Genomic DNA, 18,540 nt, shown 5'->3' with positions numbered 1-18,540 from the left:
ATTCAGTGAGTTAGCAGTACCTGTCTGAACATCTCAGGGAAGTCATAGACGTATGTAGTCCCCAGAGTTTGAGCCTGGAAGCGCTTGGACTGAAGCAGGTCTTTGGTCACATACGGAGTGTTGATCAGCATGCCATGTAGAGGACCCTGCTTATCTCCATATGACTCGAACATGGTCTGAAAAAGGAAATTAGTGATTAATTTGACCAAAAAGGACAATAAAACAACCTCCTGCAACATACCACGTTTTGGTCCACATTTCATTTCTCAAAATGCTTAAAGGAGGCCACTACAGTCCACTGTCTCACCTGTCCAGAACTGGGGTTGGTGACCTCCTTGTACAGGCTGATGTCCAAGTAATAGCCAGACTCATTAGTGAGGAACAGGCGGACAGGAATAGCATTCCCAGTTGGTGTCAGACGGATGTTGATCTTCAGCTCAGCCTGCAGGACCCGCAGCTTCCAAAGACGGCTGCCGTAGCGCATCACCATGGAGCGAACAGACTCTTCTATCTGAGGGTCCCAAAAAGAGGATGTTAAAAAAAACCTGCAAGTTAAAACGTTGTATATGAAGAAGTCATATTAACGTTAGAGGGAACATAGAATGACACCTCTAAAACAAAAGCAAATTGACATGGATTGTGAGACCTGTGTGCAACCATGAATAATGATACATGTAATACAGCACTATGGTAGCATAAACGTGCTGGACACTGACTTTAGAGGGGTCCATAATGACAGTTGGGACGAAGTTGAGGAAGATGTGGTTGCAGTCTGTGCGGACACTGGTGTTACTGGAGGCCACCTCCAACTCATCCATGGCTTCCAACAAAAGACGTTCTCCTTCATTTTGAAGGTATTCAAAGGAGGCTTCCTGGTTGTGTATAAAAAGAGAAATTAAATCCCCAAAATAATTACTACTAACCAAATTGTACAACATTGTCTTTAATCAGACAATAATAACCCTTTCGCTGCAGGAAAACATCATGTCTATTTGTTTAAAGAATCAATAAACTGTATTTTACCGTTGCTCCGCTTACCTTTGTAATGAGATCTGAGTGGCGGATAATAGCTCGTATGAAGAAGCGGTAGTCTGTGACTTCAGCCCCCTCCTGAACACGAGCAGCACCAAGGTACAGGTGCATCTTATGGTTGGCACAGGGAACAGCTGTCATGTGAAAGTTCCTCATGCGGTTGAGCTCCAGCTGAAATGCTAAAGCCGGCTCCAGATTGCGGTAAATACGATCCTCCTGGAACTAAGGAGAGGCACAGATTGGCACACACAGCTCCTCAGACAGCAGCATATCAGCTCATTAACTAACTGCAATCTGATTATCAATTCTACAATTACATGTTCTTTAACGAAGAAAAACTTACCCCATCTCTAGCTCTAAAAGTGAAGAACTTGGGGAATTCTCTCTGTTGAAATGACATTTAAAAATAATAATAATCAGATACCAAGCAAGTGTACTTTCAGAGTAAACGTCTACTTGTCGAAAGCAGTTATACTGGGAACTTTACTGAACGAAATGAAGTGCAACAACTAAATATATTTTAGTATAAAAAGGGTATAAACGGACACACACCATGCGGCATTATCTTTAGCTTAGGGGTTGGCGATACTGGGAATTTTGGTATCGATCCGATACTAAGTAAATACAGGGCTGGTATCGCCGATACGGATACGTTTTACTTCAGGATCTTACGTCAGGATCATTGAATAATTTTGTGATTTTACCTTTAGTTAGTTGATTATGATTTAATGTGTTTATGCAAATTGGTGGTGTTACCAAAGTGGAAAATTACTTTTTTGCACACATCACATGTGGCACATGGCCATCAGCTTTGAGTGAATAAACTCCACACAGCGCTTCTCTTTCTTTCCACCATCATCACGGGCTTCTCTCACTGTTCTGACTCTCAGCTCTCCACCTCCGGCAGAGCAGGGAGGGGGAGGGGGCAGAGAGAGAGAGAGAGAGAGAGAGAGAGGCGCTGTTTGCACACTGCGCACAGAACTCGGAGAGAAACTGCAACAAAAGTATCGATCTCATCACGACAGTATCGATCCGATACCAATACTCATCTTGGTATTGATACGATCGATACTTAGATCGATACGCCCAGCCCTACTTTAGCTTAAAGACAATACAATAATTTAACTGGAATTTGGATATATGGTTCACAAGAGAGGACAGCTATGCTAAGAACAGAGTATCTACATTACACTATACATAAGATACACCTTTATTGCTCTCAAGCGGGGAAATTCAGTTGTTGCAGCAGTACAACAGAAACAACATAGATAAATACAGATAAGAATAGAAAGTACCTTACTTTAAACTATACAACGCATTTGCAGATAGATGACGTGATAAAGTGAGTGGTGTAAATAATAGCAGCAGAGTTTTAAAATATAATATAATATATTGCAAGGATCAATGTAGCATATTAACATAGTATAGTATATAATGGTACATTATGAAATTGTGAGGAAATGAGACATTATATAAGGTGCAGTAGTGTAATAATAATATAATATTGAATACCATAATATCGTACATAGTACAGTACAACACTATAACAATATATATACACCGTAGTATAGTATAGTGCAGCAATATAACATAATATAGTATAACTCTGTATAATATATAATATAATATGTTGTATAATACAGCTATATAACACATAATATAATATATAGATGTATGTTAGAAATGTTAATTTAAAAAGTAGCCAACCAATTTTATTTATTTTTATAGATTATTTTTTGGGCTTTTTATGGCCTTTAATCGAGAAGAGGGACGACATGCAGAAAAGGGCCGCGGGTCGGATTCGAACACGGGCCGCTGCCAAGGCCTCAGCCTACATGGGGCGCACACTATACTGGGTGAGCTAGAGGTCGCCCCAGGTATGGTTTTAAGAGTATTTTTTGGGGCTTTTCCGACAGGACAGCTAGGTGAGAAAGAGGGGAGAGAGAGGGGGAAGACATGCAGTAAATCATCACAGGTCGGATTCAAACTCTGGACCTCTGCGTCGAGGCATAAACCTCTAAGTATATGTGCGCCTGCTCTACCCACTGACCCAACCCAGCCACGACCAATTTTATTTTTATTTTTGTGTGTGCATTTTGTGTCCAGTTGGCACATACTGTATGCATCCCTTTTGTTGATCTGTGTTCGTTAAAAGAAGACATAATAAAAAAGTAAATAACAATAAAAATAATGTAACATTAAATAATAAAATATGAATATATACGAGTGATACAGTGGACCCAATGACAATAGTGGACCTGCTGAGATTGTTGTTGAATTACCTTCTGTGCAATCAAAAATGTGATTCTCCTGATTCCATATTCAAAGAGGACAAGTCTCTGTAGTAAAAAAACAACACAATTTTCAATTCAATATTAAATACTGAAACAATATCTCACATTTATAAGAATCAGTCATGTGTTAAGAAGCTAGCTCACCTTTGACTGAGCAAAGGCAGTTAAGGCTGTAACCAAGGCATCGTCATCTTCTGCGTCGGCTGTTTTTATGGACACGTTAATGATGTGGATTGGGTTCTCCCTCGTGTTCTGTAGAGGATGTAGGAGAAATTGGTGGCTGTAGAGATACAGATGAAAACAGACATTTTTTTGATAAGCCAGTGACTCTTACACACCCACCACACTCACCTTGAAGCTCTCCTCCTCAAAGAGACTGGAGCAGGACTCTAAGAACGGGGAACTCTCCAAGACGGGTTCCGCAAAGCTGGAGAGAACATCATCAAAATTCCTGTAAAAGAAACAGAAACACATCAGCATGCAATACATATTTTTTTACTTTGTATCTATACATCTTTGCCAATAACAAATAGGAGAGAAAGGCAAATTATAGTGACCTTTTGAAGTCGTCAAAACACTGGAAAGCCACCATGGCGCCCATGCGCTGGCAAGGTGGAGACAAGGCTCCCTCCAGGAAGAGCTCACTGCTCTGCCGCCTCATTTGAAAATGGCTTGATCCACTCACTGGCATCGGAACCCTGAAAACAGGACAACAGAGCCACTATATTAGAACATAGAGAGGTTTGCTTTAGCAAAAAACACTGACCAGCCAAGAGTACAAATATTCTTACAAAGAGCAATTAAAGCAAGGATGTTCTTATCTATTTGACAAAAAAGCAAGTATGATCACCCTCGTATTCAAGTATACTTACATACAGTTGATAGGTATATTTCATATATTCGATTGAATTATAAGAGCAATTGTTACTATATCTGATTGAGAGTAGCAAATCAAGAATCAAAGTCTGATGCTGGAGAATACAGGCTCCCCATTTGGTAGCAGTCAACAAAATCTCAGGTTTAAGGTTTTTAAGAGGAACATGGAATATAGTATAAAGGATGAACCTCTCAAAAAGCTCAGTATTGCTATGCAACAAAAATGAAAAACATATGGAGAAGCTCAGCTAAAAAGTGAATTAAAAGGACTTGTTAGAGGAGTCCTCACGCAAATGTTTCTGGTTTCACAGAACAGAAGGGAAGAAGCAACACAGTGCATTCTGCATGCATTGCTGTGAGACATACACACGATCAGATGGTTTGGCTGGTTGGGAGGAGCTTTACTCTACCTGTTCAGAGTAGGGCTGCTCCCTCTGAAATCAGATGATTGACAGGTGAGTATCAGCAGTGGACGATCAAACTGTAACTCTACCTCAAGGCATTATGATTAGATCAAAGCACTTAACAAGACGCTGTGCACAATCACATTAATGTTCAGTGGGTGAAGGCATTTTGCATTCAATGTTAGCCATAAGCAGTTACAGCAGCAGTTTATAGGACTCTCAAGTCTGTTTATTTGGTTTGATGAAATCCTGCTTGATCACTGGAAGCACACACATCACAGCCTTTGATGCTGTGTTGAGGCAATACAGTATCTGTCCAGTTTTGGAAGTGATAATGATTCATCGTAAGATAGAGTCCTTTCAGCATAGTTTAGTGAAGGAAACATTTTACCTGTTTGGATGTGATGATGGCAGCATAAACTGAAAGTCTACAGCGCAAGTTCCATCCTGCAGCTGGTGATGCTGGATGCTATTCAGCTCATAGGCAATGTAACCTCTGCGCACATACACCTGTAAGTCGAGACAGAACATGTGATTATCACTAACAAAGAAATAAAAATGCATAATAAATGTGTGAATCTACTGACCGTACCTCCAAAGCAGCCATGCAGACGACTTGATTGGAGTGATAGAAGAAAGTGGGCAAAACATCAAAAATGGAGGTTTCGGAGAGAATGAGTTTCTGTGCCAAAGAAATGAAGACATTATTCATTTGACATTCCAGCTGTTACAAAACGATGATTGCAATGAAATTCCTGCACACAATGCTAACCTTTAGGTTTTCTGGACAAAACTGGTGGCCATACATGTCAATGGCTGACAGGAAGATGGACTCCACCTGGTTGTGCCTCAGTTCGTATGATGGTAAATGGGAGGCAATCAAGACCTATGACACATTTACAAATATAATATCAAGTCCATACAGATGGAATAACCTGATTGTTAAAAAGGGTGCATAAGTTCATGAAATTTGAGAAACATTAGACAAGACTGGTAGGGCTGGGCGACATTAGGATATATATCTATCTATCGTCAAAATTATATAAAAATGTCTCTAAACCAGCGGCCAAACTGCATTACGCTTTACGTTCTGAGCCTTCCACGTTATGTTCATTTTGCACTAAAGTTCTTGATACAATAAGAAAATACTCAGTACTTTTCATTTGTCAAGTATTAAATTCACACAAGTATACAAAAATAGGCTTTTCCATGTGGTTATTTCACATAGACTATTTATATACTGAATTAAAAGAAAACATGCTATATTGAGATATATATCGTCATCGAGATATTAAATTACCTATAATAATGATTGAAGAGTTTGGCCATATCGCCCAACCCTTACTGATGGTCTCAAAAAAAAATCACTTGAATCCAACTTGAGGTGTCCTGTCTGCCAGGTTACCTTGATTAAACAATATATTCAAAACAGACAGAATAGTGTTAAGTGACACTTAGCAGGCGGTCTTAGATGTTACCTGTCTGGCTCTCAAGGCCACCTTTGAGTTCTCCATCTTGCTGAGCTGTGTGAGCTCGTTCATAATGGCCATTAGCTCATCTGCCAGCATGGGATCCCTTCCACACAGTTGGTCCTACACAGTGTACAAAGTCTTTTCATGAAAAACCTAAGTGTTGGAGGACTGTTTCATTTACTGTATGCATGCCAGTGTTGAGGCCTTACTATGAGCATTGTGACTAGGATGTTCTTCTTGGAGACCTGGGCATGAGAGAAGATGTACTCCAACACAGGATTCATGTCAGGTTTGTGCTGCTCTCTCAGGTTGATAACGCACTTGTCATAGTGAGCTGTTTGTGAGAACAAGAGTAAAATGATGACAAACAAACCATAGTTATTGAAGAAAATGCCTCATCTATAGTATCTAGAATACCAGTACCTTGCTGGAACTGCATCTCTACTTGCAGGTATCGCGTCAGCAGATCGAGAACCACAGACTTCATGTAACCACGAATTCCACTTCGGTACCTGGACCAGACATATTCAAACATATGTCAATCAATGCAATATTGTTCTATTTGTTATGTATTACCGCTGTACAATCTACATCTGACAAAAAAGGAAATAACTAACCTCTGTACCAGCTGAACGATACTCTGTGTGTTCATGAAGAACACCTCTCGGTCAGCCTTCCTCTGTAGGGTTGCTGCATGGCTGTCTAGAATATTTGCAATCTGAAATAAACAAAGAGAAACATGATGAGATTACATTGCATTTAAAGAACAGCTGTGTCCAGCAGAATGTCACTGTGCTTCTCTCACCCTTTGGCTAGGGAACTGGCAGAGGACAGAGGTGATGTTGCTCGCGTACTGTGCCATGACTTTACGGATATCTTTCTCCACACTGGACGGAATGCGACTCGCCAGGCTCGTCATGATCTCCTGGAGTTCCAACAGCGGCAGTGAGGGGTCCCTTAAGGTCTTCATCAGCGTAGCCACCCACTCTTTCAGCTGCAGACATGAACATGCACATAATAATTAATAAAACTGATGATAGAAGAATCTGTGGCAGAAAGCCTGCTGTGTACCTTGCTGCTGAAGAGGGGCTCTTCAAGGCAGTAGCCGTCCATGACTTTAACCAAGTTTTCCAACACACAGTGAAACACCTGGTGAAGCTTTTCCCCAACAATGGGCAGTGGTTGTTGGGGTGGCAGTATGGCCGTGTTGAGCTCCACCTATGACAGGAGGTGAAAGCAGGACAAAAAATGATTAAACATTAAAACATGGGACACATAATATAATCGTTTGATTATCAAGCAGAGCTTAAACAAAAACAATAAACACTTTAAATATACCATTTTATGAGTAAATCTGGACAAACTCAGGCCAAAAGGTACCAAAATGTCTAATTTGATACTTTTTAGCCAAGACCCAAACATCAGAAGAATGTTATAAAGTTTTGTAAATTATGAGACACAATTAAGAGAACAATTTATGCACTGGAAGTTGTAATTTTCCAAATAATTTACTGGATGTATACTGCTGGGGTCATCCAGGTCTATACGTGCCACCACGCAGCCAGGCTGCAGAACCGCTCCAGGTCTCTTGACAAAGTGGATACAACCAGACTGCTGCAAGGTCAACGTCATCACCATCTTCATCACCTGAAACCACGGCGCAAACAGCCAGTCAATAAAAAATACCAAAAGACACAGCATACCTCAAGAAATCCAATTTACAAAAAAAGCTGTCACATTCACCTCAATCTCTGCATAGGTCTCTCCTGCAATAATGTGGCCTCCATCTTCGACCATGTACTGCAGCAGTTTTCCAGCAGAGGGCGACCTCAGCACCGTGGGATCCTTCTCTTTTTCAAAGACACAAGTCTTGTTGCCAACAGTGACGCGGTAGCTGTGGGGATAAAGTAATTCAGAAGAAAATGAGTAAAACAAACATACAAATAAGCCTAGATCTATGGACTTAAGAGCTCTTGCCTGTCCAATTCCTCCTTCATGTAGCTGGTGTGGCTGCTGCCGACGTAGGACAGCAGGAGGCCGCCATCATTCAGCCTGTGGACATCTATCTCAATGTTGGAGCCGTTCATCATGATGACATAAGTTGTTGGTGATTGGCGAGCCACCTGCAGGCAGCAGAAATGATAATTTATTAATTGCAAAAGTTAAGAGGTTGCGTCAAACAAGGAACGTGTGAAGGGAACAAAGCAGATACCTTGAGGCAGAACTTGACTCCTTCATATATTAATTCCACATTGACAGAGTTGAGGAGACTGGCTGCAGGCAGTACTTGGCCTCTATAGATGCAGCAGTTATTATAAGTCAATTATATAAACATACAGTAAGTGATAAGTAAGTAATTGTAGTGAGACATTAATAGAGGGCACTGTGTCGACTGACCTTTCCAGTGAATGCAGGTAGTCAGACATGCTCTTTCGGAAGCTCGCATCAGCAACATGCAAAGCCCCACAAACAATACCCAGCATGGTATCTGGTCTCTCTGCCTGTAGGAAGAGCATGTGGCTTTATAAAACAAACAAACTACACACAGGTACCTATCCGTGTAATGATTTATGGCACAGGTCTTCAGTCTCCTACCTGCACTTTCTCCGCAATGAGATGATCCAGCCAGCCCGTGTCGATGTCATTGTTTCTGAAGCTTTCTGTCTCTAGTAACTTAATGAGGTATTCAACCGTGGTCCTGAAGTCACCTCTAATGGACAGCTCCTTCAAAGCCACCACCATGTTCCTGAAGCACATGGCAAATATAACACCTGATAAACACATGCATCCTATGTGATTTAGATTTTTTTTCAAAATCAACCCTCTCAACCCTCTATTTCCTATAAAGAAGTTGCGTTAGTTGCAAAAGTATATTACACAATTGCCTTCGAAGATTGCATTATATTATTGGCAGGTCATTGCATTTCCCACATCATGGGCAATTACAACATTAGGACGTTACTGGCCGTTGCCTGAGAGGCGACACCTGAAAGCTTAATGGCTAAAGATCAGATATGACGGTATCATTGGAACAAAAAACAACATAAAAAGGCTTACGAAATGGCTTCTTCGCGGTTCTCGCCCCAGGAGAAACAGTGTCCAAACTGGGAGTCTGCAAATTCATGCAGGCCACCAGTTGCCCCCACGCTGAAATAACCCCAGACGTTTTTACTGCTGTGGAAGTTCAGCTCCTGCACTGTGCCAGAACTGGGCTTGAACCCCTGTGAGAGAGTGCAAGGATGACGAGTCAATGGTGCAAATCAAAAGAACATAACAAAACGGTTTGTTGACATTGATCTTTACCTCATCAGGGTTCTCACTGGTAATCCGAGCAGCTATGACGTGCCCTCTTGGACATGGCATGCAGTCTGGAGTCTCTAGGTTAATAACGGTGTCGCCCCACGGAGCTTCTCCATAAAGCAAGCGGATGTCCTTAATTCTATAAAGGGGGATGCCCATCGCAATCTATGTGAGATAAAACAAAAAGTTAAAATGGAAGGATTGGATCTCTGTCTATAGTCTCATTTGCAAGAGAATTACTCATTGTGTTCCTTTGGAAATAATTCTGCTTCTTCTTTTTCTTTTACCTGAAGCTGGGCAGCTGGCAGGTTTACATCTCCGATCATCTCTGTACAGGGATGTTCCACCTGGAGGCGAGGATTCAGCTCCAGGAAATGGAAACTTCCGTCTTCAGAGTAAAGATATTCCACAGTACCTGCACTCACATAGCCCACCATCTTGGCCAGTCGCACAGCACACTGGGACAGACAGAAGAGACCAAATGTCAAGTCTCAACCAGAGGAGCTAATTAGGGTTGGATAATAAACACATGCGGTGACGTAAACTGACCCGTTCCATTTGCTCGAATGTTGAGGGAGCAGCTATGGTGGCAGGAGCCTCCTCTATGATCTTCTGATGCCTTCTCTGGATGGAGCAGTCTCGTCCAAACAAAGAGATGGCATTTCCATACTCATCAGCCAATATCTGAACCTCAAGGTGCCTGGCATGCTGAGCCAGCTGCATGATGAAGATAGGCGAGCCGGGTACCTCTGTTTGAACCTGCATTGAAGAAAAAAAAGAGAAAAAAAAGTTAGTTGTAAGAAATAAATCAAATTCAACTGCATAAAATGGGTATAAATTACATCAAACCTGTCTAAAGAGAGTTGGAAAATCCTCAGAACTTTCTACTTTGCGGATACCCTTTCCACCTCCACCCTCAGAGGCCTTGATAACAACCGGATAACCAATTCTCTCAGCCCCCTGCAAAGAAAAAACACATAAAATATAACTCAGCAAAAGATACTTGCTTGAAGGGAATCATGTTGGGGTAAATAAAAAAACAAATGTGAAGATATCATTATGATGGCTTTGCTTAATATGCTTACTTACTGCCAGCCCATCGTCTACATCAAGAACACAGCCCTTTGTGTAGATCTCTGGAGGAACACTGATTACATTGCCCAAGAAATAGTCGTCCTCTTCCCTGTCTACTCTCAGACCTAGAGCACCACGACACACAAGAACAGAACATAAAAACACTGACAAATACTGAGTAGAGTTTGTGTTACTACACTGAGACAGTGCGAGAGTTAAAGCATCACCTGAGCCGGTCCATGGTAGTGTGGGAATATCAGCACTCTGCGCCACAATGGCAGAAGCTACTTTATCCCCAAGACCCCACATGGCCTTACTGGACGGCCCTAAAAGAAATACAGTCAGTTACCAATGAGATCTGACACAGGTGCAAATAAACAAAATAAAAAATAAAGTTGAACTTTCTGTAATTTCAAACTGGATTTTACCTAAGAATGATATTCCTGCTTTGTCCAGCAGCTCAGGCAGTTTGGGATTTTCTGAGGCATGACCCCAACCAGCCCACACAGCCTGTTAACAGTGATACACACACAGACATGTCATTTATCACAGCTTTTTACAGGTAGGCAGGCAAGGTCAAAGAGTAGTTGTTTAGATGAATGGTGAGGAGTACCTGCACTGGGATTCTTTTAGCAATGTCCACTATCAGCTCTACGTTGGCGTAGTTGTTGTTGTTGGACCCACCGGGTACAGGCACATAATGGTCTGCCATTTTAATGTATTCTATAGGGGAAAAAAGCATTTTTTCAAAACATTTAATTGATGATTAATTTATTTATTCAGTACAAGTTTACAGGGATCACGTTCTATGACCCTTTGGTCAAACAGCTTACAGTTAGGACACAGTTTACAGTGTTTGGCTGGACCGTAGAGGCCAGCGCTATAAACGTGAAAGTCTGTCACTGAGTCACTGAGTGAGTAAAAACAAACTGAAGTATCATGTTCACAATGACCTGCATTAGCTTTCAAGTCTTCAGGGGTAACCATGACGACAAAACGGATGGTCCTTTCATTGCGAAACATTTCGTAGGACCAGCGACGGATAGAACGCATACATTTGACAGCAGCTATCCCGTTGTTAGCAATCAGCACCTGTAACAGAAACAGAAACCACTTGTGAAGCTTTAAAAAAGGAATTGCTGCAATTACCATTAAGCAATGAAAAATAGAGATTTAAAAATACAGGAGGGACTTTCATTCTTACTTTATCGATGACGCGGTTGCCACCAAATCGGGTGACAAACTCAGCAGGAGAGGCCACGGTGAAGTCCCTCTGTAGATCCATCTTTCTGTGTTTACGTCCTTTATTCACCAAGTGAAGACCAGACATGCTAGGCCTGGAGTATAACAATATTGGTTAGTAGTCTTGTCCAATAACACAGTAAAACACAATTACCTGGGTATATTCTGCTCTGTTTATATCAGCTGAAACAAATAAATAATCCAGGAAACTGCAGGCTGCATATTATCCTTCCTAATGTCAGACCCGAGCAGGTAAAACAAGCATCAGACTACAGGGCTCCTCTACAGTCATGGTGGTAAACAGCAGTGTTGGGGAGTAACTAGTTACTAATTACAAAATAATAATTACCTAATAATAATAATAATAATAATAATAATAATAATACGTAACTGTAATCCGTTACAGTAACTGGGAAAAATGTGTAATTAAATTCCAGTTACCTGTAAATAATGGTCATGATTACATTGGATATATTGGAATATTTTCTGTCAAACGCTAGGCTATACTGTATGTTGAATAATATTAATGTTGTTGCTTTGCATGTTTTTCATGTGCACAATGTCTTCTTATGCCATTTCCAGCCACAGCAGTTTGATGCTATTCTGATTGGGTCTCCTGTTCGAATTTGCAGCGCTACCCATCTGACAGTTAAATGTCTGACAGTTGCCACTATGGCTACGGATAAAAACGCGTTCCAGTGCTGGAAATATAAAAAAAACATTTCATACAAAAATCTGAGAAGGGTTTGAACATAATAACACAAAGAACGTTTGCCAGCGGTCAAATGCGATTGACGTCAAAAGTGACGATGTCCAACCTCAGAAAACATCTGCAGGTATGTAAGTTAAGTTAGCTTACAGTAGTTAGTCTAGATAGATAGATAGATAGATAGATAGATAGATAGATAGATAGATAGATAGATAGATAGATAGATAGATAGAGTGAAAAAGGGAAATTGATCTTAATGCCTTAATTTAAAAAAAAAATGAGGAAAAATCCTACCTTTAAGGACACCAATTTTTTTGGCATGGTTTTATTTCAGTTAGCCTAATAGCTGGTTTGATTTGCATTGAGAGATGATTTTATGGAAAGTACCCCATGCCAGTCTCTAGGTATGGTGAAGGGTATGTGATGATTTGGGGCTATTTTAATTCCAAAGGCCAAGGGAACTTTATCAGGATGCATCGTATCCTGGATCCATGAAATAACTGGTCTTTAAAAAAAACAATCTGCCTGCCTCTATGGGAATTTAACATAGGGGTGTACTTACTTATGCCCCCTGTATTTTAAGGAAGAACATTTATTTATTTACGATACATTATTCATTCACAAAGAAAATTGGTGTCCTTAAAGGTTGTTTTTTTCCTATTTTGTTTTTAATTAAGGCATTAAGATCAATCTCAAAAGATGATTTTTTTATTCCTCTTTTTAGTCAACGTTAGCATGGGTTCATAAATTTATGAGCACCACTGTATATTAATTTGTTTTGTTATGATTTTAAATGTGTAACCTCAGAATGATCTCATATTAAAAAGAGGTGGTAAAGTCTGACTTTGTGGAGGCTGTTCTTCAAAATAAATGATTCTAATCTTAATTCATGTGATGAAAAAAAAAGAAAAGTGAAATGAGTGTTGAGTACTGATGTAAGGTTAACACTGCCAGGTTTAAACATTTGAAAATGGTTAACAGTTGAAAACATTCATTAGAAATTTTGAAAAGTAATCAAAAGGTAATTACATGTAATAAGTTACATTACTTTAATAAAGTAATTGGAATAGTTACACTACTATTTCATTTTAAATAGGGTAACTTATAATCGGTAACCTATAACATTTCCAAAGTAACCCTCCTAACACTGGTAAACAGTTACATAACGGTGCAAGTATATGGGACGGTGAACAAACTACAGTAGCACCAACAAGGGAGCAACAGCACTGAAAATGAAAAAGCCAACACAAAGTTTAGACCCTCTCCTCAACAGGCAATTACAGACTGTGGACCAGCCCATTTATTTCTGACCTTATCGTCAAATTAACACTGTGCAACTGCTCTTCATACGAAAAAATTCTTAGAAAAAGTGCAATCTCAACAAACTAAAATATTTGCTACAGAAAAAAGGCCCACGCTGTCACTCATGGTGTTCCTTTTTATCTGATGTTCACTGATAATCAGAGACAATAAAAGGTCATCAGCGTGACACATTCATACAGACTTTACCTTAGTCCAATCAGGTACCAACAGTTACAGTAGAACTAATGATTGATAAAAAAAAAAATATTATATTCAAAAATATTTAAAAAGATCTCAAATGAACCAGCTGGGCTAGTTTTAGTGAAACCTGGCAGTTTGAGTGAGTACGTTGTTGCTTCTATTGTGCATTCATACACTTCATTACTACGGTCTTTAAATGCCTGATTTTTTTGTGATGTGAACATTGAGAAGTTTAAACTCATCAGATTTAATTTGATTTGAGTCAGCATTACAACACATAAAACAAAGAGCCATTCTTGAACATTAGATTAGATCATTCCACATACCATGATAATCAGCTGGTTCATACCTCGTTCATGCCAAACTCTTGTTGCAACTGCACCACAAGCCACTTCATAGAAATGATGACCCATGTTAAGATATCACTGAGATACACCTGAGTTGCATCAGTGAGCGATATGAACTTTAAACGTAACTCCTCCATTGATCAGGAAATACAGATTGCACTCCTTTATTGAGCTAGTTTTTGATAACCTTTTCCAGCTCATTGTCATGCCCTTCGGATTCCCTTTCTGATCTTTTTCATGAGGTAGGGGTTAATTTACCTAGACACATACACATACTCTTGTTGGTTTATAACTGTACTGCTTTGTGAGTAAGTTATTGTGGTGTGTTTTACTTTTCTCTCCTCTAGAGGGTACCGGAGTGTTTTTTATTTTTTTATTTCCTCAAACTTATGTGCGCCAAGACAAGCTCTGTTCAGTTACATAATAACAGAATGGCCACCCGAGCGATCCTCTCTGTTGACAAACACATCTGCAAAAGTTGATACAGTATCTATTCTACTTTCATAAAGAGTAATTAAGGTATGCATGTTTTCATTATTTCTGCAGCTGTAACATTAACCATGTGATAGTTGTGCACATAATAAACACTGCAGCAGACGTATCAAATTACAAAAAACTGAATCCAACTTTTAATAGCACTTACTTTGGAGATATGGGAACAAGTTTAGACCCTGAGAGCCGTTTTCCTCCTCCATTATACGGCCTACTTTATTGTCCTTCAGTAGTGAAACTAGATTTTAAAAGCCAAGACCAAAACAAAGAAACCTCTACAAAGTGCTTCCTCTCATGTGCTCCCTCCCTTCTCCCCTCCCACATTTGCAGCAAGATAATTTACAGATCCCCTGTGACAGATCACATCTAAATATACAAAGAGGCAAGGCTAACACCAGGACAAAAGTGTTTATTCTATTTCACTTCACATAAAAGAAAGCAACTAGTGTCTGGGCAAAATCTGTAGCCTAAGTTTTTAGACATGTAAGGCTGAAACCTTCATGCACACATGTACAAATAGATTTATTTTCCAATAAACATTTTGCAAAAGTGCAACTTCTGCTGCATTTTTTTCCACCTGTGAACTGCAGAAAGATGACTCTAAGGTTGAGATTTGGAAGAGGAAAATCTCTTACCTTTTTCCCCTTCATGATGCTTCACACAAGTCCCGCTAGCACACATAGCTTTATGCATTTGGGTAAGTCAATCCAACTAAGCAGGTCAAGTTAAGCATGTAGCTTTGTGCACCAAAAAAAACCCATCTGATCATATACAGTACCATCACTGGGTATAAAAATAACTCTCCACTATGCACTGTAAAAAATAAGTTAAAAACTAAAAATTTGTGGAAAATTTAAAAGTGTTTTTGTTTGCCGTGCTGTGACCGAGAGTCACACCACAGTTTTCAAAGTCATTTGGTTCAGCCTCTTGTTCCAATAATAGAGCCGAGTGTGTTTGGCATGCAGCAATAAAGCAGATCAACGCCACGCAGTCAGGTGATAAGACACAGATTGTGTGAGTAGGAACATAACGGCACGTCACCAACGTGGCCACGTTTGACATAAATATTTTGATATTTTTTGGCATGAGTGAGATGCTTTCTTGTTTATGTCACATGCCAAACATGCCTGACCCTAAACAGTTGACATTAAATTCACTTAAATAGAAACAAAGTCTTACTTCATGCCTGAGGTGCTGGACTGAGGCACTGCAGAAGACGCCCGCTGAGAAGAAGATTTGGGGGCAGAGGTCGGTGGCTGAGATGCACCGCTTGGAGGTTTGGTGACCCGAGGTTCCTCGTCTGAAGAATTATCCTCCGATGCTCCGAGAATAAACTTGAGGCGTTCCCTCGCCTCAGGCCCTGAGCGGAGCATTGACACTTTAGTTCTGGAAGGTTTCTTGGTGGTCGCTCTCAATGATGGCTTTTCTGAGTTTACCTCAGAGGACACCTGCAGAGCCTCAGTGTCCACGGTTTCAACTTCAAGACCCACAGAGGCACTGCTGGCCTGAGGACTGTTATCCTCATTGTGTGTTGAGGTAGTAGGAACTGTTGACAGGCAATGTTCGCCTGGATGAGGTGACTGTGTAGCGGGCATGTCCTCCTGGGCTGCAGGCCGACCACAGCCAGAAGATTCCTCTCCTTTCACAGGCATCGCTACGGCGTTGGTATTAATCCTCCACAGTAGCAACAATACCCATAGGATTATTCCCAAAACTGCAAAAGGGAGCATTCATAGACATCCTCCTGAGACTGCAACAAGAACAAAGTGAACATTATAAGTCATATGAAAGATGACAATATCTACAACATCATAAGCGAGCCAACTTAAAAATATCATCATATCTCTTTCGCCCTACATAATAATAACTGTTGTGGCATTTAAATTAAAACATATTTGTAATCCATGTTAAGTCTATGATCAGTAATTCTTTTTGGTCGTGCAGTAAACTTTACACACATTGGAAAAACGTCTTTCATTGTTTCTCGGAGGCTTTTGGGAAGCGTTGGGAACCTGATCCGCTCATAGCCGTCCTTGGAGCAACATGCTCCTTATCTTTTGCCAATAAGTATAAAATAAATGGCGGTTTTGTTTGGAAGCTTATTGCAAATAGGTTCATCTTGCGAGTGTTAAAAATGGGCACTGCACCCACGTATGATTTGTGGTTGAGAGACACATTGCATCTGGACTGAGACTGAGCTTTTATAATGAAGAGGACTAATGTGTTGCGTCTAATGTAAAGCACCTTGTGGAGCATAATCCCTTTAAGTACTATAATTGCACTACATCCATTCAGCCAACTTTTTTCTTATGTTAAACAACTATCTGTATATATTTGTTTTCTGTATTTATTGTTTAATGATTAAAATGTTATGTCTGTTATGTATGCACCAATCGCCAAGGCAAATTCTCGTTAAGTGTAACTTACTGTGGCAATAAACCTTTTTCTGATTTATCAGAATAAATCAAGATAGCAGTTTAACTATGCCAGCAGGGTCTGGCAGCCTACATTTCCCAGCCAGTGTCTGGTAAACAGCCTGTCTGTAACAGCTGCCATGGGGGCCAAGTGTGGCAGCTTCATATGGAGTAAAGGTCAGCACTAAGAGAATGAAAGGAGGAGAAGGCCCAAACATCCACACAAACAGCATTAGGCTAAAGAGCATCTGAAGGCTTCAAAAAAAAGAAATACAAATAAAGGATATATTAACATGAAATCTGTGTTAAACAAGTATGGATTCCTCGTGTCAGCTTGAGTCTGCATTTCATAAAAACAAAGAAAAATATAGTAATATTGAATTCATGTGAAAGATGCATTCAATAAATAGAGGAGGCATTTGTCCTCTAGAGCCACTTCGACAGAAACAAAGAAAAGACTGAGCCATCACTTTTTAGATGAGGCACAATATTCAAGAAAATGTCTTTTTTTTCAAGAGGTTTTTTTATTTCATGCCACTTTTACAGTTTCCTTTAGAGGCTAGTACTGCCAGTAATGATCATTTAAATTAAAAGTGAGTTATTCTACTAAATAATAAAAGATAAATATAGTGAAAGTGTTATAACTTTATCTCCATGCTGACCTCAACCGACTAAACGTGGTGTATCAGCACCTGCACACTGAACTAAACAGATGCCAGTGCACTGTTGGTTTCCTTACAATAAATTATCAACTTATGTGACAGGGGAAAAAATGACTTTAGGAAGTTAAAACCAAACAGGATGTTCAAGCAAGTCAATTCGGACAGAAACACAGTTCAATCTTAACCAATCTTTTACCCAACAGGAAAATGAACCATGCCCTTCAAGATCAAACATGAAGTCTATTTGCGTCAGCAAGTTGTAAAAGCAAGCAATTTACACTCACCACTACAGATAACGGACAGCAGCTCAGTCTTGTTGTCGCTGCAATACTCACCAGGCTAGCGAGTTAGCACTCACTTATTATTATTGATAATATTTTTTGCAAATTTAGAGTTATTTTGAATGAAACTACATTCTTCGCTTTCTAATTATCTCCACCGAGATCTCAAACTCCGCACAAACTGAACCGGTCCGCAGTTAAGGTTTTACGGTTTAAAACATGATCATGACAGCAGAAGGAAATGTCCCACAGCCCCCCCCCCCAACGCATTTCACCACCTCCTCCTCGCTGGTAAACATATGCAGGGAGGGATTTATTTTAAGCTCCTCCCAGGAAGGGGGAAATCTTCCGAAGATCGTGTATTTACAAGATGTTGCAGTCTGTGGTTAAAAACATTTTCGGTTCTGCAAAAGACAGGCGGTCTCTGAGACTTCTGCT

At 40.1% G+C, this 18,540-nt stretch overlaps 1 protein-coding gene across 4 annotated transcripts in view; it reads right to left on the bottom strand.

The window, feature by feature from the left end:
* acacb (acetyl-CoA carboxylase beta) overlaps positions 1–18,355 on the bottom strand; it is a 24,434-nt gene extending 6,079 nt beyond the window's left edge. The window contains exons 1-39 of one of the 4 annotated variants that reach the window (XM_078250649.1): positions 18,106–18,355; positions 17,173–17,343; positions 15,925–16,495; positions 11,657–11,789; positions 11,406–11,544; positions 11,066–11,175; positions 10,881–10,962; positions 10,680–10,778; positions 10,468–10,577; positions 10,228–10,338; positions 9,928–10,137; positions 9,666–9,836; positions 9,382–9,543; positions 9,136–9,299; positions 8,674–8,824; positions 8,476–8,579; positions 8,291–8,372; positions 8,056–8,201; positions 7,822–7,972; positions 7,591–7,725; positions 7,150–7,296; positions 6,884–7,072; positions 6,696–6,796; positions 6,502–6,590; positions 6,288–6,412; positions 6,085–6,198; positions 5,379–5,492; positions 5,199–5,288; positions 4,998–5,116; positions 4,613–4,636; positions 3,884–4,024; positions 3,678–3,777; positions 3,471–3,578; positions 3,315–3,371; positions 1,376–1,417; positions 1,039–1,254; positions 717–872; positions 308–511; positions 21–176 (exon numbers count right to left, since the gene is read on the bottom strand). In XM_078250649.1, the coding sequence (XP_078106775.1) occupies positions 21–176; positions 308–511; positions 717–872; positions 1,039–1,254; positions 1,376–1,417; positions 3,315–3,371; positions 3,471–3,578; positions 3,678–3,777; positions 3,884–4,024; positions 4,613–4,636; positions 4,998–5,116; positions 5,199–5,288; positions 5,379–5,492; positions 6,085–6,198; positions 6,288–6,412; positions 6,502–6,590; positions 6,696–6,796; positions 6,884–7,072; positions 7,150–7,296; positions 7,591–7,725; positions 7,822–7,972; positions 8,056–8,201; positions 8,291–8,372; positions 8,476–8,579; positions 8,674–8,824; positions 9,136–9,299; positions 9,382–9,543; positions 9,666–9,836; positions 9,928–10,137; positions 10,228–10,338; positions 10,468–10,577; positions 10,680–10,778; positions 10,881–10,962; positions 11,066–11,175; positions 11,406–11,544; positions 11,657–11,789; positions 15,925–16,475 (5,103 nt within the window). In that variant the 5' untranslated portion in view covers positions 16,476–16,495; positions 17,173–17,343; positions 18,106–18,355. Of the gene's footprint in view, positions 1–20; positions 177–307; positions 512–716; positions 873–1,038; positions 1,255–1,375; positions 1,418–3,314; positions 3,372–3,470; positions 3,579–3,677; positions 3,778–3,883; positions 4,025–4,612; positions 4,637–4,997; positions 5,117–5,198; positions 5,289–5,378; positions 5,493–6,084; positions 6,199–6,287; positions 6,413–6,501; positions 6,591–6,695; positions 6,797–6,883; positions 7,073–7,149; positions 7,297–7,590; positions 7,726–7,821; positions 7,973–8,055; positions 8,202–8,290; positions 8,373–8,475; positions 8,580–8,673; positions 8,825–9,135; positions 9,300–9,381; positions 9,544–9,665; positions 9,837–9,927; positions 10,138–10,227; positions 10,339–10,467; positions 10,578–10,679; positions 10,779–10,880; positions 10,963–11,065; positions 11,176–11,405; positions 11,545–11,656; positions 11,790–14,896; positions 15,040–15,924; positions 16,496–17,172; positions 17,344–18,105 lie in introns of those variants that run through there. The other 3 variants (XM_078250648.1, XM_078250650.1, XM_078250651.1) reach the window with 3 other exon arrangements.
* Positions 18,356–18,540: the final 185 nt, after the last annotated feature.

This window comes from Sander vitreus, chromosome 5, assembly GCF_031162955.1.
Source record: "Sander vitreus isolate 19-12246 chromosome 5, sanVit1, whole genome shotgun sequence".
In the NCBI taxonomy this organism is placed as follows: Eukaryota; Metazoa; Chordata; class Actinopteri; order Perciformes; family Percidae; genus Sander; species Sander vitreus.
This window is presented reverse-complemented; position numbering and strand designations above follow the sequence as displayed.